The 13,190-nt window shown below is 47.3% G+C and overlaps 1 protein-coding gene across 6 annotated transcripts in view; it reads right to left on the bottom strand.

Moving 5' to 3' along the window:
* Positions 1-10,107, bottom strand: part of TMTC4 (transmembrane O-mannosyltransferase targeting cadherins 4) — a 60,883-nt gene extending 50,776 nt beyond the window's left edge. For 2 of the 6 annotated variants that reach the window (XM_080659331.1, XM_080659335.1), the window contains exons 1-4: positions 10,081-10,107; positions 6,493-6,705; positions 2,649-2,764; positions 1,300-1,516 (exon numbers count right to left, since the gene is read on the bottom strand). In XM_080659331.1, the coding sequence (XP_080515457.1) occupies positions 1,300-1,516; positions 2,649-2,764; positions 6,493-6,651 (492 nt within the window). In that variant the 5' untranslated portion in view covers positions 6,652-6,705; positions 10,081-10,107. The other 4 variants (XM_080659330.1, XM_080659334.1, XM_080659332.1 and 1 more) reach the window with 3 other exon arrangements.
* Between the last annotated feature and the right edge of the window lie 3,083 nt (positions 10,108-13,190).

Raw genomic sequence — 13,190 nt, 5'->3', positions numbered from 1 at the left:
TAATGTGTACACTATTTCTGAATCCCAACAAATACTTAGACCATAAAGAGAACTAGGACAGAAACAAATTCTAATTTGAACACAAATATATAGCTTGCAGCAGTTCCCAGCTTGCCAGTACATTAAGTCCTCTGAATTTGCTGAAGTAAAAAATTATGAGAATTTTTTAAAGCTTTAAAGTAGATATTAGAAGAACATTGAAAGAACAATTCCACAATCCTCTTAATACCAAAGAAAAGGTAGTTTAATAAAATTTATAAAATCAGACGCTAAAGGCAGGAATTCTGCTCAATATTTTGAAACTTAATTCCAAGATGCTCAAAGCACTTGGTTAACGTGTAGGTATTTAAATAACACATTGAATGCAGAAATCAGTTGTGGAGAAGTAATAAAGTACATGTAGTATTTTATAGGAGGTACTTCATGCTCACAGAATGAATGAGTAAAATAAAATATTTTACCTCAGCAAACATGATGATTTACATTTTCAAAGGGTTCCTATGGAGATGGGGGTAGCATGGATTCTGAAAACCCCGTATGGTTTGTACCAAATATACTCAGCAGCAGCTCCGTGGAATAAAAGCACGGCCCACAGGACAGCGGGTCAGGCCCAGCAGGAGCTGCCAAACCACATGTCAAGGGGAAGAGAATAATGCCGGGGGCGCCAAGGAGAGGAGAAGGAAGGTGGGGAGAATTCGTGAGTAATTCCACAGCAGGACTTGGGAACCCACTTTCTAGTTCAACTCAAGAGTATGGCAGCAGCGTCTCTGCACGGACCTGGGACAACCAGGTTTCCAGTTCTATTCCTACATCCGCCAGCCACATGACTGCCCTGGGATAAGTCCTTTACCTGTCCTCCCAGGCCAGTTCCTCTCCTGTAAAGTGAAACTGTGATGCTGCCCCATCTGATCCCACAGAGTTTTTGTGACAATCACAACAGTACGAGGGAGTATTTTGCAAACTATAAACCTCTCAGCGAACACAGGAAAATGGAGAAAGGTAATCTTGGCTTCTAGCTCGTATACCCCAAAGCCAGGCAACATGCAACATGCATACCTTTACAGTGTGGGTATATGAGGGAACCAGAGAGCATCACCAGCGAGCAAACCATACTGCCATTATAAAGTCTTCGTCAATTGGGGACTCTGCATTTTTCCGTAAGAGAGACCTGCTGGACCTGCATACAATGGTCTCAAACGCCTGGCAGGGCACCACCACAGCTCTACGAGCATTTAAAGGAAGCCTGATTTAGGAAACAAACCGACACAAGTGCAGATGCCGCGGGTGGGTGATACTCACACACTCAGTGTGCACCGGGTGCACAGCAAACAGCAGAGCGGCCAGCAAGGATGACCTGGGGGCCAGGTTTAACCTCCGGCCTTTGCTGGTGTACTGCAGGCCGCCAAACAGCACCGAGAAGACATCCACCATGAGGACCGAGATGCCAGCGTGCAGGAGGATGTTGACCACGTGGAAACTCATGGGGTGGAAGCCTCCCGACAAATAGTAGTTAATCCTGTAGCAAAGGAAGGGTGCTCACACCAGGTGCGCAGAAGCACCTGAAATAAAATGCAAACCATCTAAAGGAAAAGGCTGGTGAGTAAAAATATTAAAAGGAGAAAAGAAAGACTTTGTGCAATGTTGGTTAAAATAACATCCAGATAAACAATGCCGCTAAGCTAAGAAAATTGGAGAGAAGGTAAGAACAATTAGCTGCAGAGGGGGAAATAGACGACAAGGGGATCTCAGAGGAGTGGGACAGAAAATACGTGGAGAGGGAAAGCGAAAGGAATTTTTAAGTGCAAAAAAGGCAAGACTGCAAAAAAAAAATTGATCACACATTACTCATGGCTATCCCACAGGAACCTGGATATAAGATAGACATGTAACTTGCTTATTCCAAAAAAAAAAAAAAGTACTTTACTGTTTTTCTACCAGCCTTCTGAACAATGAACCACTTTTTCATTGTCAGGGATTCTTATTTCTGACTGCGTTTCCATTACCAGTGGTTCCATTTCATCATCTCCATGCTTCTTTGAGAGATCTATAGACAAGTATTTAATGCGTCAAAGAAATAGCTATGAATAGAAACTCTGTGTGGTGAATAAATCTATTTCATGCAAACAGCTCCCTGATTAATGGGAAGAGTGAGATTGTTTTTAACTTTATTTATTTATTTTTTTTGCCTATTGACTTGGTAACAGCAGGAAGATTGATGCCTTTTATTTGTAGTGGAAAAAAGTGACAATTTCATGTGATGCCACATGTTGCCTTGTCTCATACTGTTTCCTAGGTATGCACTAGCAAAGGGTCCAACCTCCAAGAGCTGTGAAAAATAGACACTTCACCCATGTGCATGTCATCCTTGACAGGGGCCATGCTAACCTCTGTATTGTTGTTCCACTTTTAGCACCTTTCCTGCAATAGCATTTCCACATGCGGGTTCTCTCCGTCTTCCTGTGACCTAACTCCTAATAGTTAGAATTATCACGTACTTCTTAGAAACCCATAGAGGTGAGTGGCTTATGCTTCTCTAGGAACTATTAACTTGACTCCTAGACCCCGGGAATCCTGTCACATGCAACCTGGTATATTATAATGCACAAGCTGTGGGTGACCCTCGTGTGCAGCCCACAGTCATACCTCACCTGAAAGTCAGGACGGTGAGAGGTCTGTAGGACTTGTGGCTGGTGTTGCTGCTCAGCCGACTGCCCCAGAAGTCATGATGCCACAGGTCCCCAAGGGGCGTTTCTGCTCGGAGGTCCTGCAGGAACACAACCAGAGGACATTCAGGACAAAGGAGTCATGACTCCTGAACTCAGAGCTAAGCCCTCACTGAGTCCCCTTCTTTAAAGTTCCTTGTATCTCTATTCTCCAACTCTTCTACCACCTGGGCTGAGCCACCATCATCACTCACCTAGGACACAGGCACGCCTGCTAGCAGGTCTCCTGGGCCCTCTGACACGTTCTCCACATTGCTCTTTCCAAAATGCAAATCGAGTCACTCTACCCACCTCAGCTTAAAGCAATGCTACAGCTCCCCGCTCCTCTCTTTCTAGGACAAAGCCGATGTTTTGACATAGATGCCACAGTCTGGGTGCTCTGGCTCCCACCAGCTCTGCAGGCTCATCTCTTGGACTCAGTGATCTGATAATGGCCTTCGTCTGGTCCCCACACAGCTCTTGCTACCATCCACTCAAAGGCTTTGCATATTCAGGTTTGAATCCAGCTGGTCACTCCTCAACTCTTCACAACTCAGCTCCTCCTGCCATTCATCTCAGCCATTGAGCTATGACCTTTCTAAGCTGATGCAATTTCCCTTCTGTGGGTCTTGGGCATCTTGCACCCATCCTCACAGCACCTGGCACACAATTTATAGTCTAGTGACTGTTATCTGTCTGCCCCACTGGCCTGGGGCTTCGAGAGACCTGGGACACATCGGTGTTTGCTGGGGGTACATGGAAGATGCTTAATCTATGCTGAATGAATGGACCACACAGCTAAATGAGATCACTATTACCCTCTCTCATGAGTGTGGACAAACATGTATTTTTTTTAAGTTTCCCATTTTTAGTCATGAGCTAAGCAGATAAATATCACTAAGTATTAAAAAAATTATACCTATCTTGCTACTAAAGTAATTTAATTTGGTACTAGACCGCAGATGCTTAAAAATACATCTTTTTTTTTTTTACATTTAAATATGAAACTAGATTGTTTAAACTGTGTCTAACAAGAAGAAAGGCAGACAGGCTACTGTGGAGTAACAAAACTGAATATTAATTTTCTCTTTAAAGCATAATTAAACAGGAATATTTTAGGGACTAGAAATCATGATGTTCTGAGCACCGCATGATATATCAGCCAAGACTGTGCAGTAACCAAAATCAACTCTGATTAATGTGAGCAAAAAGGGAAGGCTCTAAAGTTAATGCAAGGTTCCCGGACGCCCAGGTGGGCTGGAAAACCAGGTCAGGACTGTGCAGCCAGCACACCCACAGTTCCCACCGCTGGCACCTCCCTGAGGCTGCCTGGGTGCCTCCAGATCCCACCTCTGTGCATGCCTAGCTCCTCACTCCAACAGGTGGTACATCTGATAGGAGAGCCAATGTCTGTGTCTGTATCTGAACTGGACAGTCTTTGTAGCGTCTAACAACCAGAAAGCAAGGAATGCCCCAAACAGAGGAAGTGTGTCAAATTGTGGCTGGTCCAGAGAGCCCCCAGTGTCCATGGCACACAGTGGAGTTCAGTGAGTCCTGGCGACTGAAGTGCTTGCTGGCTCAAACCGACAGGCTTGAGAAGAGGCAAGAGATACAAGGTTGGTCACCTGATACCTACTCTGAGGCGGCAGCTCTCTTCCATTGGGTATCAGCTTCAGAGGCCCTGAGTGTACCAACACCCTCTTTGAGTCGACTAGATATTTCTGGAAGGCCCTGTAATCTACCCACCAACTGAGTCCACTCAGTTACGAAACTGGAAGTCCATCTTCTTTTGCATTGTCCCAGAAGCACCTGTCCAGTTGTGAAAGGGTTGGGCAGAAGCTCTTTCCTTCCACTTGAGCAGTAAATAAACACCAACGAAGTTCTAAATATTTGATTAGGTGTAGCCTACACAAGCAGGGCGCGCTGCAGGAAGGCCAATTTTTCCTGATAAGGATTTATGGAAAAGACGTGTTATGTCTGAAATTCCTGCTCACTTCACGTCTCAAAGAAAAGCATCATCTCAATGAAAGAAGGCAACTTGACACTGCAAGGACGCATCTGGAAAGCAGTCTTTAACACCAATAACACCCGGTAACAGCCTGCTTCACATTATGGTAGGCACGGTGCCAATGAATGGAGAAGTGCCTTTCATGAAACACGAAAGAAAAAAGGGAGGGCTAGCAAGCTGACAAAGGGGCAGTGTGATGCTCTAGAAAACACTGCCAAGACAATGTGCCGTCCAGCCACGACGTGGCTTCATCTGCCTTACCCCACCCAGAAGGCAAGAGAACTACAGCCACCCCCCAGGGCACCCCACATCCAACAGAGCTCAAGCTGTCCCGGCCTGGCTTATTGAAGTTCTCCCACATATAAGTGAACACCTTAAATATCTTCCAGTTAACACAAGTGGAAGAGTCAAGAAACTCTCAATAAAATGAAGAATACATATTTTAAAGTCAAGTCCTACCCTCGAATCCTTGTTAGGAATTCTACAGCTATTAAGTCACGAGTGGGACAGACATAGTTGCTTAGGGCTACAGACGTCCTTCTTTTTCCTTTAAGCCTGGCTTTAAAAAGAACTGAAATAGAAACATCTGCAGTAACTGCTGGGTGAATTGAGGAAAACTACAAATGAAGAACTGGAATGAAAAACAAGCATCAACAATGCTGTCATTTGTGCCTTCAAAATAGAGGATATCAGTTGCAACGCATTAAAATAAAATGTATGCAAAACAGTCAGTCCTCCCACCCCTCCTTGAAAAGAATGTTTGTCACATAGACAATGTTTTCCAATATTTTCAATGTGATAATGAATTTTCCCTCATTTGGTTGAATCCATGACTGCAAAAATTTAAGAGCACTAAAAAACAGTGGTACAAAGAGTTGCTACAATTGCACCTACTACAGAGAAAAACTAGTATATTCCTTCAAACCCTCTTCATTGGTGAAGGCATACACATAAAATATCGGCTGAGTAACTAGATTGTCACAGGACTCTAACCTGTGCCATTTCCACGGTCTTTCTCCTCCCGGCCCGTGCCTGCCTCCGACTCTCTTATTCCGGTTTTCTTTAAGCTCGCTGAAATCTTTTTCTTTCCTTCCCACAACCTTAAGTCTTCTTCCCTATCCCTAGGTAGCAAGTGAAAGAGATAGCACTTTCCCTGAACCAATGTAGCACCCACTGGTGAGCAGAAGTGCTGGGATTTTGCTGCCTCTGCAAATTTGAGTCTCTGAACATGAAATGAGCAGGAACTGCAGCGCTCCCCACCCTCCAGCAGCTGTCAGCAGCTGTCCTGATGCTATCATCGAAGGACAAAGAAGCCAGCTCGCTGCCTGCTGCTGAGGATGTACCTTTTGGTGGATGATCACTGCAGCATATGTGTGATTTTCTTTTTTTCCTGGAACAGTTCTGCCCTAGAGTTCGGGAGATTTATCACAAACCCTGAAATCCTCTGTCTGCAATGCCCTACAACACACTTGCCTTGAAATCTTAGAATAACAGCCTCTCTGATACATGTGGGAGGCCGGTGGCCTCACATCACAGAGGGTCTATGGGGAGGGTAGAGCCCGAGGTGAGGCAGGGGTTGGAGACCCTGCTGCCAGCAGTAAAAGGGGCCCTAAATCCAGGAGACACTATCTAAAAGAGATGGGGAATCTAGAGCACAATTGGAGCCCAGGCAAAGGCTTAACCCAAGTTTAATAGAAAATAACTCAACACAAACTTAGATTATTACTGAGACATTGGCAAGTGGTTAACATAAGTTTATCAGGAAGGAATTAAGATACGAACCTTATTGTTAACAATAGCTTCAGAGTCATCAAAGACAAACTCTCCATCATAGCTACGTGCGAAACACAGGAGGGAAACAAATCCCACTACTAACTTAGCCCAGAAAGGAGGAACAGAGGATGGAATGATGTGCTCCAAATCGGCCTCCAGCTCGGCCATTTTGAAAACTGCAGGCTGTCAGTCTCTGGCTCCAGCATTATGCTGGTTAGAAATCTGCAAGAAAAATAACATGATGTAATTATTTATCAGTGCACTGTTAGGAATGCTTCCTCAGTGGACATACTTTGAGTGAGTAGGAGTTAGACAGCCATTATGCTGCAATTTTAGAGCATGCACTCATTAGAAAGTTTAAGTTGCAGTTTTCAAGCTTCTGGTGGGCAGAAAAGTCACCTGGGACACATTCGGATTCTCCTGGGCCCAACTGCAGCCCAGTAAACTGAAACCCCTGAGTTTCTGATGCTGGATTATCTGTGAGAAAAACTGATGTAATGGACTCCTATACTTACCAACCTCCTTTTGGAAATAATTTTTTACAGTCTTGTAATCAGTTTACAAAATTAAAAAAATTAGTTACCATCTTACTGCATCCAATCAAGAAAAATCAAGAAATATTCACGGTTTGGTCTTATCACATTATATGTGGGGATGGGGTGGGGGCATGAAACATGATTGGTATTCTGAGAAGTCAGGCCAGTTAGATGAAAATCTGGGAGAGAGGAGTTTAATAGAGATAACGAGGCAGGGCAGACAGATGGCCAGGTCAGTGGTTCACACACTGACGACAGAGGGAGGAGAGAATGTTGTAGACTGACTGGTTGAGGTAATACCTTATTCCAGAAAGGGCTGAGCTGTATCAAAAAGAGGAGGGGAAGTGATTCTAGGTGAGGCTATGACCTTCAATATCTGTGAAGGGGTCAAGTTAAAATTATACATTTATTTTTACCTTTTCTTTCAAACAGGCAAAATGTTAAAGCCACAAATGTCTGTCTCAGCCTTGCCACTTAGTCCTCTGGCCTGGTGGATGCCACCTCTCCTCTCAGGGTCCACTTCCTGTGGGACTCTGCAAAGCGTAGTAACTTCCCAGCAGCGAGAGCTCCCTGCCTTGGAATTCACCCAAACCAATATCAAACTACCTCCCCAAATCACATGTTATCAGTCCCCATTCCCACCATACCCTGAATAGGTCCTTTCTTCGCATTTACCAGAACCATGTTTGGGTCCGACTGCTTGGGTTCCATTTTGGGCAAGTTCCTATCCTCTCTGGGCCTCAATTTCCTCACCTCTAAAGTGAGGGTGATACTGTGCTGACCTTACATGGTTGTCAAGAGGGTTAAATAGCCCTGAATGGTTTGGCTCAGTGGATAGAGCGTCGGCCTGCGGACTCAAGGGACCCAGGTTCGATTCCAGTCAAGGGCATGTACCTTGGTTGCAGGCACATACCCAGTGGGGAGTGCGCAGGAGGCAGCTGATCGATGTTTCTCTCTCATCGATGTTTCTAACTCTCTATTCCTCTCTGTAAAAAGTCAATGAAATATATATTTTTTTTTTTTAAAAAAAGAGGGTTAAACAGGACATCCACCTAAAGCTTAGAAACACTGCCTTTAGAAACACTGGCTTTAATAAATGCCCATGGATGGTTAGCGTTATTACAAGTACCTTCTTCAAGGTGGGTGCCAGCACAGGCATACAACTACTTTCTTTTGAAAATTATTGGTACAGAGGCTCTTGTCTTTCCTAGTCAAGGGACCTGCCCCCATTCCTTTCATGCTGAGACAGAGGAGAATCCCAGGGAAGGCAGTTTGATTGCATTTGTTTCCAGGTCTCCCAGGGAATCACCCAGATTATGGAATCAATAAGAAGTCAGCCAAACAGGCCCTCTGAGGTCACAGACATCTTTTTGATAGGCTTCTGCGTGAACGTCCAGACAGACCCAACAGTCAACAGGACGCATCATCTGATGGCCTTCTCAGATTTTCCTCCGCCCTCTCACTGCTTGCTGGTCCCTCGAGCTTCCCCACCTGATGTAACTCATGCTCTCTGCAGGTGCTGGGGGAATTCCAGCTGCTACCTGCTGCTGCCTTTTCTTTCTTTTCCAAGGAAAGGACAAACTATTGTTCAAGTCCAAATTACAGCTGCAAACACAATGCAGGTTATCATGCAGGCCCCAACCATTCATTGTTGTCTACATTTCAGCTAAACAAATTACTCCTGCTACATAAGGTAGATACATAAACCAGACTGAATAGTTAGAAAGATCCCATGATTTAATATGGAGATAATCAAGTATTCTTTGATTTCAGAAGTTAACGTGGAAGAAAGCAAATACTTCACACAGTTTTAAATGCACCACAGAGCTGTGAACATGACAGATGGCTTTGATGGTATCTACTTTAGGCCCAAATATTTGAATATTATTTCACAAAAGGTGGTCAAACAGCCTCACGGGAAGAATACTGAATCAGAAAATAATTTGTGCTTCTTTAACTAATTGTCGGGCCTCACCTGTTCCCTCAGATTTTAACAGACTAATCTTTTGGTGCGCAGGCAACAGAAGATTAAGGCATGATGTGGACCCTAACATCTGGGGTGCTCTGTTGGGCCAGGGCCGGATCCTGGGGAGTCAACAAGAAAGCTGAGTCGGTCTCCCCCTCCTCTTCTCCTGCAGGGCCCTCAGAGAACCTGGAATGCCCAGTTCCTGCCTTCTGCATGTCTCCATTCTGCCTGGCTCCCTGCCTCTTAGCAGCTTCCCTCCCTTAGTATCCAAGGTTCCCACTTCTTTGCTGGGCCACCTGCTCGGCTTCCCCAAACTCCAAGCCTGCGCAAGGAGTGACTGCTGGGTGGCCCCCGGCAGTGGCACGCGGCTCCCTTTCGCTCAGCTCCGCAGCCAGCGAGGAGCAGTGATCACTCGCTGCGCTGCAGGGGAGCCGTCTTTAACCCCGGGCAGACGGCCAAGCGGCCAGGCTGCGCCCAGCCCTCGCCGGCGCCGCGGCCAGGCGCGGGTCCCCGAGGCCAGGTGCCGCAGGCTCCCGGTACCCCCCACGATGCGGGAGCGCCCGCGCCGCTGGAGCAGGCAGGGTGACCACGGCACCGGGTGGAGGGAACTCAGGAGCCGAAACGCGGGGCGTGGGCAGTGGGGGCGCGCACCCTCCGCGCCGAGCCCTTTGTCCCGCGTGCTGCTTACACCGGGGCGCCCGGGGCCCGCGTCCCCGTGACCCTGGTCGCAATCGCGGTCCCGGAGCCAACTCCTCCAGCAGACCCGCCACGGGGACCGGGACGGCCGGCGAAGCTTCGGGCGCCGCGGAACGGGGACCCTGCGTCCACTCCGCACCCAACTCTGCTCGCCCCGCGGCGTGCTCCGCCCCACTCGGCCCTGCAGGAGCCGCCCCGCGCGTTACCTGCAAGGAGCCCGGGCGGCAGCCGCATCTCCCTCCCAGGCGCGGAAACTCCCGCGGCTTTGGTCGCCCGCCCGGAGCTGGGCAGGGGGAGGGGCCGCCCCGCCGCGCCCCCCTCCCGCGCCGCGCGGTGCCCGCCGCCCGCGGTGCCCGCCGCCCGCACCTCCCGCAGCTCCCCACGCGTGCGGGCGCTCACTCTCACACTCCTGCTCGGTCCGCCCCCTCCTTGCGGCCATTGGCTGCCTCTGCCGTCACTTTCACGCTGCAGCCGTCCCTCTTCAGCCTATTGGCTGATGCACCCGGGACGTCAAGCCAGAAGGGCTGTCGGCAGCGAAGGAAGCGCAGGGACTGGACGACTGGGCGGGAAAGGAGGAAGCGAAGTTGTGGTAGTGGAGTCCCGGCGGGCCGGGGAGGGAAGGGGCGGTCCCACCCGGCCGGGTGCGGCGGGCTGCAGGCCGGGCCCTCACGGGCTCTCGCTGGCTGCGGGAGGCGCGTGCTGTTCTCTGTCGTCGGCCAGCGCCGCGTCCTTTCCTGTCTTCTCTCGAGCTTCTTGCAGCCTCCCTGCAGGAAAAGGAGCTGGATCGGAACCACCAGAACTCTAGACTTCTTACTGTCAGGGAGGAGTTACTTAAAATGTGTATCTCCACTTTCTGCCTCGCAGAACTGACCTGACACTGCGTTCTTCTATCCAAGGCCTTGACGCTTTTGTTTTTGTTTATAGCAGGTCCTCATCCTAGGTCCAAGGGTCTTCATTCTCCTGCTGACCCACGAACCCCACAATTCTTCATTCACTAATCTGCCATCCATCTTCATTCACTAATTGTCACTTTGCCCTAAACTTCCAGTCCCAACAGGATTGCCACTCTGCGCCCCCATGACCCCTATTCTCAGATTACTTTGTCTCCTGCTTCAAGAAAAAGAGAAACTGTATCCATCCACTTTCCACCTCCAAACCTACCAACCTACTCTTTAAAGCGCAGATTCCAATCTACTCCGCAGTTTTTCCAGTATCACTGAATCCATTCCAACATCAACCTCTACCTCTTGACTGAATCTGTATTATCAACAGCTTTAATCAGTCCTGAGCCTTCCTGGACAACGCGCACCTTTCCCGTGCCACCCTGCCTCTCTCCTACTCTCAGCTGAAGTTGTTGAAAGAGCTGCCTGCCCACATTCTTCTTGTCTCCCAACTCCCTTTCACTTCTTGGTTTCACACTCCACCAAAACTGCCTCCAATAACACCAATTACCAAATCCAGAGAACACTCTCCTTCCTCATTTTACCTAATCTCTCAGCGAAATTCATTCTTCCTCCTTAACACGCGCACTTCTTTTGGTGATAGCGGTACTCTGCCTTCCTGCTTCCCCGTGTCATTGGCTTGCTTATCTGCTTCTCCATGACCTCCAGATGACATTTTAAAAAATATATATATTTTAATGATTTTTTTACAGAGAGGAAGGGAGAAGGATAGAGAGTTAGAAACATCGGTGGGAGAGAAACATCGATCAGCTGCCTCCTGCACACCTCCCACTGGGGATGTGCCCGCAACCAAGGTACATGCCCTTGACCGGAATCGAACCCGGGACCCTTCAGTCCGCAGGCCGACGCTCTATCCACTGAGCCAAACCGGTTAGGGCCAGATGACATATTTTAAAGGTCTCAGCCCATTCCTTGCACGCCACACCTTTCCCCTGCATGATCTAATGCCAAGATTTAAATCAATATGTCCCAAATTTATGATTCTGATCCTTACTTCTCTGACCTCCAGACCCATGTATCTAGTTTTCTATTCAGCTTCCCCACGTGGTTGTGTCACATAACCATCTCAGGTAGAACATATCCAAAAAGGAACCGCATGCTTTCACTTCTTGCTTCTCTTCCCTGTGCTAGTGATGGGTTTACCCTTGGCACCTGACAAATCACCAAGATTCTACTTGATAAATGTCTGTCAGGTCTGTCCACTACTTTCCACTTTCAGCACTACATACAACGCTGTGCTGCCTGTGCCTTCCTAAACCGCATTCAGTGATGTCCCATGGGTGGATTGCAGTGGGCCACCGTGGGATTATTTACAACATGGAAATTGGCAAACATTATGAATCAGCTTTGATTTGTTTTGCTCATTGTCTCTAGACTTAAGAAGGCGCTAGAGAAAATGTTAATAATGTAGATCATACTTAACATGTGTTATGCTTAGTGCTGAAACAAAAAGAGTTTAGTTTAATGGGTTTAATCTGTACAAGGTCGAGAAATAGTTCAACAGATCACATATATTGAATGACAATAAGTTTGTTCGGGAAAAGAGCAGATGGAGATGCAATTCCATTTGTGAAATCAGGCCTGGTTGAATTACAAGCATCCGCTGGATACAGGTACAAGCCCTGGGCAAAAACTAACAAAAGTATTCCATGAGAATCCACCAACTATATGAATTTGCAATAAAAGGTATTTGCACATTTTATCATTAGGTGTACATTGTGCTAAATATCCTTTATATATCAGTAACCATATATAACTTTACTTTCCCCAGAGGACCAATTCTTAAACATTTACTAGTACACTACTGATTGACATCGCTAGAATTAGCAGTTCATGGTGAATATAAGTTCTATTTAGTTTTACTATTGTCTTTCAATTTTCTACAGATAATTCCCTCCTTATTTCCTGATCTCAGGACGATTCACTCTCACTGTGGCCCCTGCTGGCACACCTCTGCTCTCCATAGCTCTTAGATTGAAGGCCCAGATGCTGCTCCGTGCCCTGGCCCCTTGCCTGTTGCTCCTGAACCATCTCATGCCCCTGTCAGCTTTGTTTCCTACGATCAGCCACCTCGGCCTTTTATGGTCCCACAGCATCCTGGGCTCCTTTCCATCCTGAGCTGTTCATATACACCTGCAGCATTCCCTCCTGCTCTCCTCCGCGACTCCTTGCTAACTCTAATTCATCTTTCAGGTCTCTGCTCAAAGGTAAATTTCTCAGAAAAGCCTTCCCTTGGAATAATCTCTCCAAGCACCCGCAGGTCCCTCTCTCTATACTTTCTTAGTTCTTATCACAATTGCAATGAACTAACCATGTGCTAACCATTGTATAAAGTCTAGCTCCATCATTAGAGTTCCACAGAGGCAAGGACCATGTCCGCCTTGACTGTACCGCCTGGAGTTGCCATGCCCTCCACAGAGCAGGCATTCAGAATGTCTTTCTGAGGACAGTCCATTTCTGAAAGTCACACTGCATGTCACCGGCAATGCTGGAATTAGACTTAGAATCCCCTAACAATACAGTGGTATTCTGTTCTGTAACTGCTGA

Source organism: Plecotus auritus (genome assembly GCF_963455305.1).
Source record: "Plecotus auritus genome assembly, chromosome: 3".
Taxonomy (NCBI): domain Eukaryota; kingdom Metazoa; phylum Chordata; class Mammalia; order Chiroptera; family Vespertilionidae; genus Plecotus; species Plecotus auritus.
The sequence above is the reverse complement of the archived record's forward strand: the minus strand, read 5'-3'. Positions and strand labels throughout refer to the sequence as shown.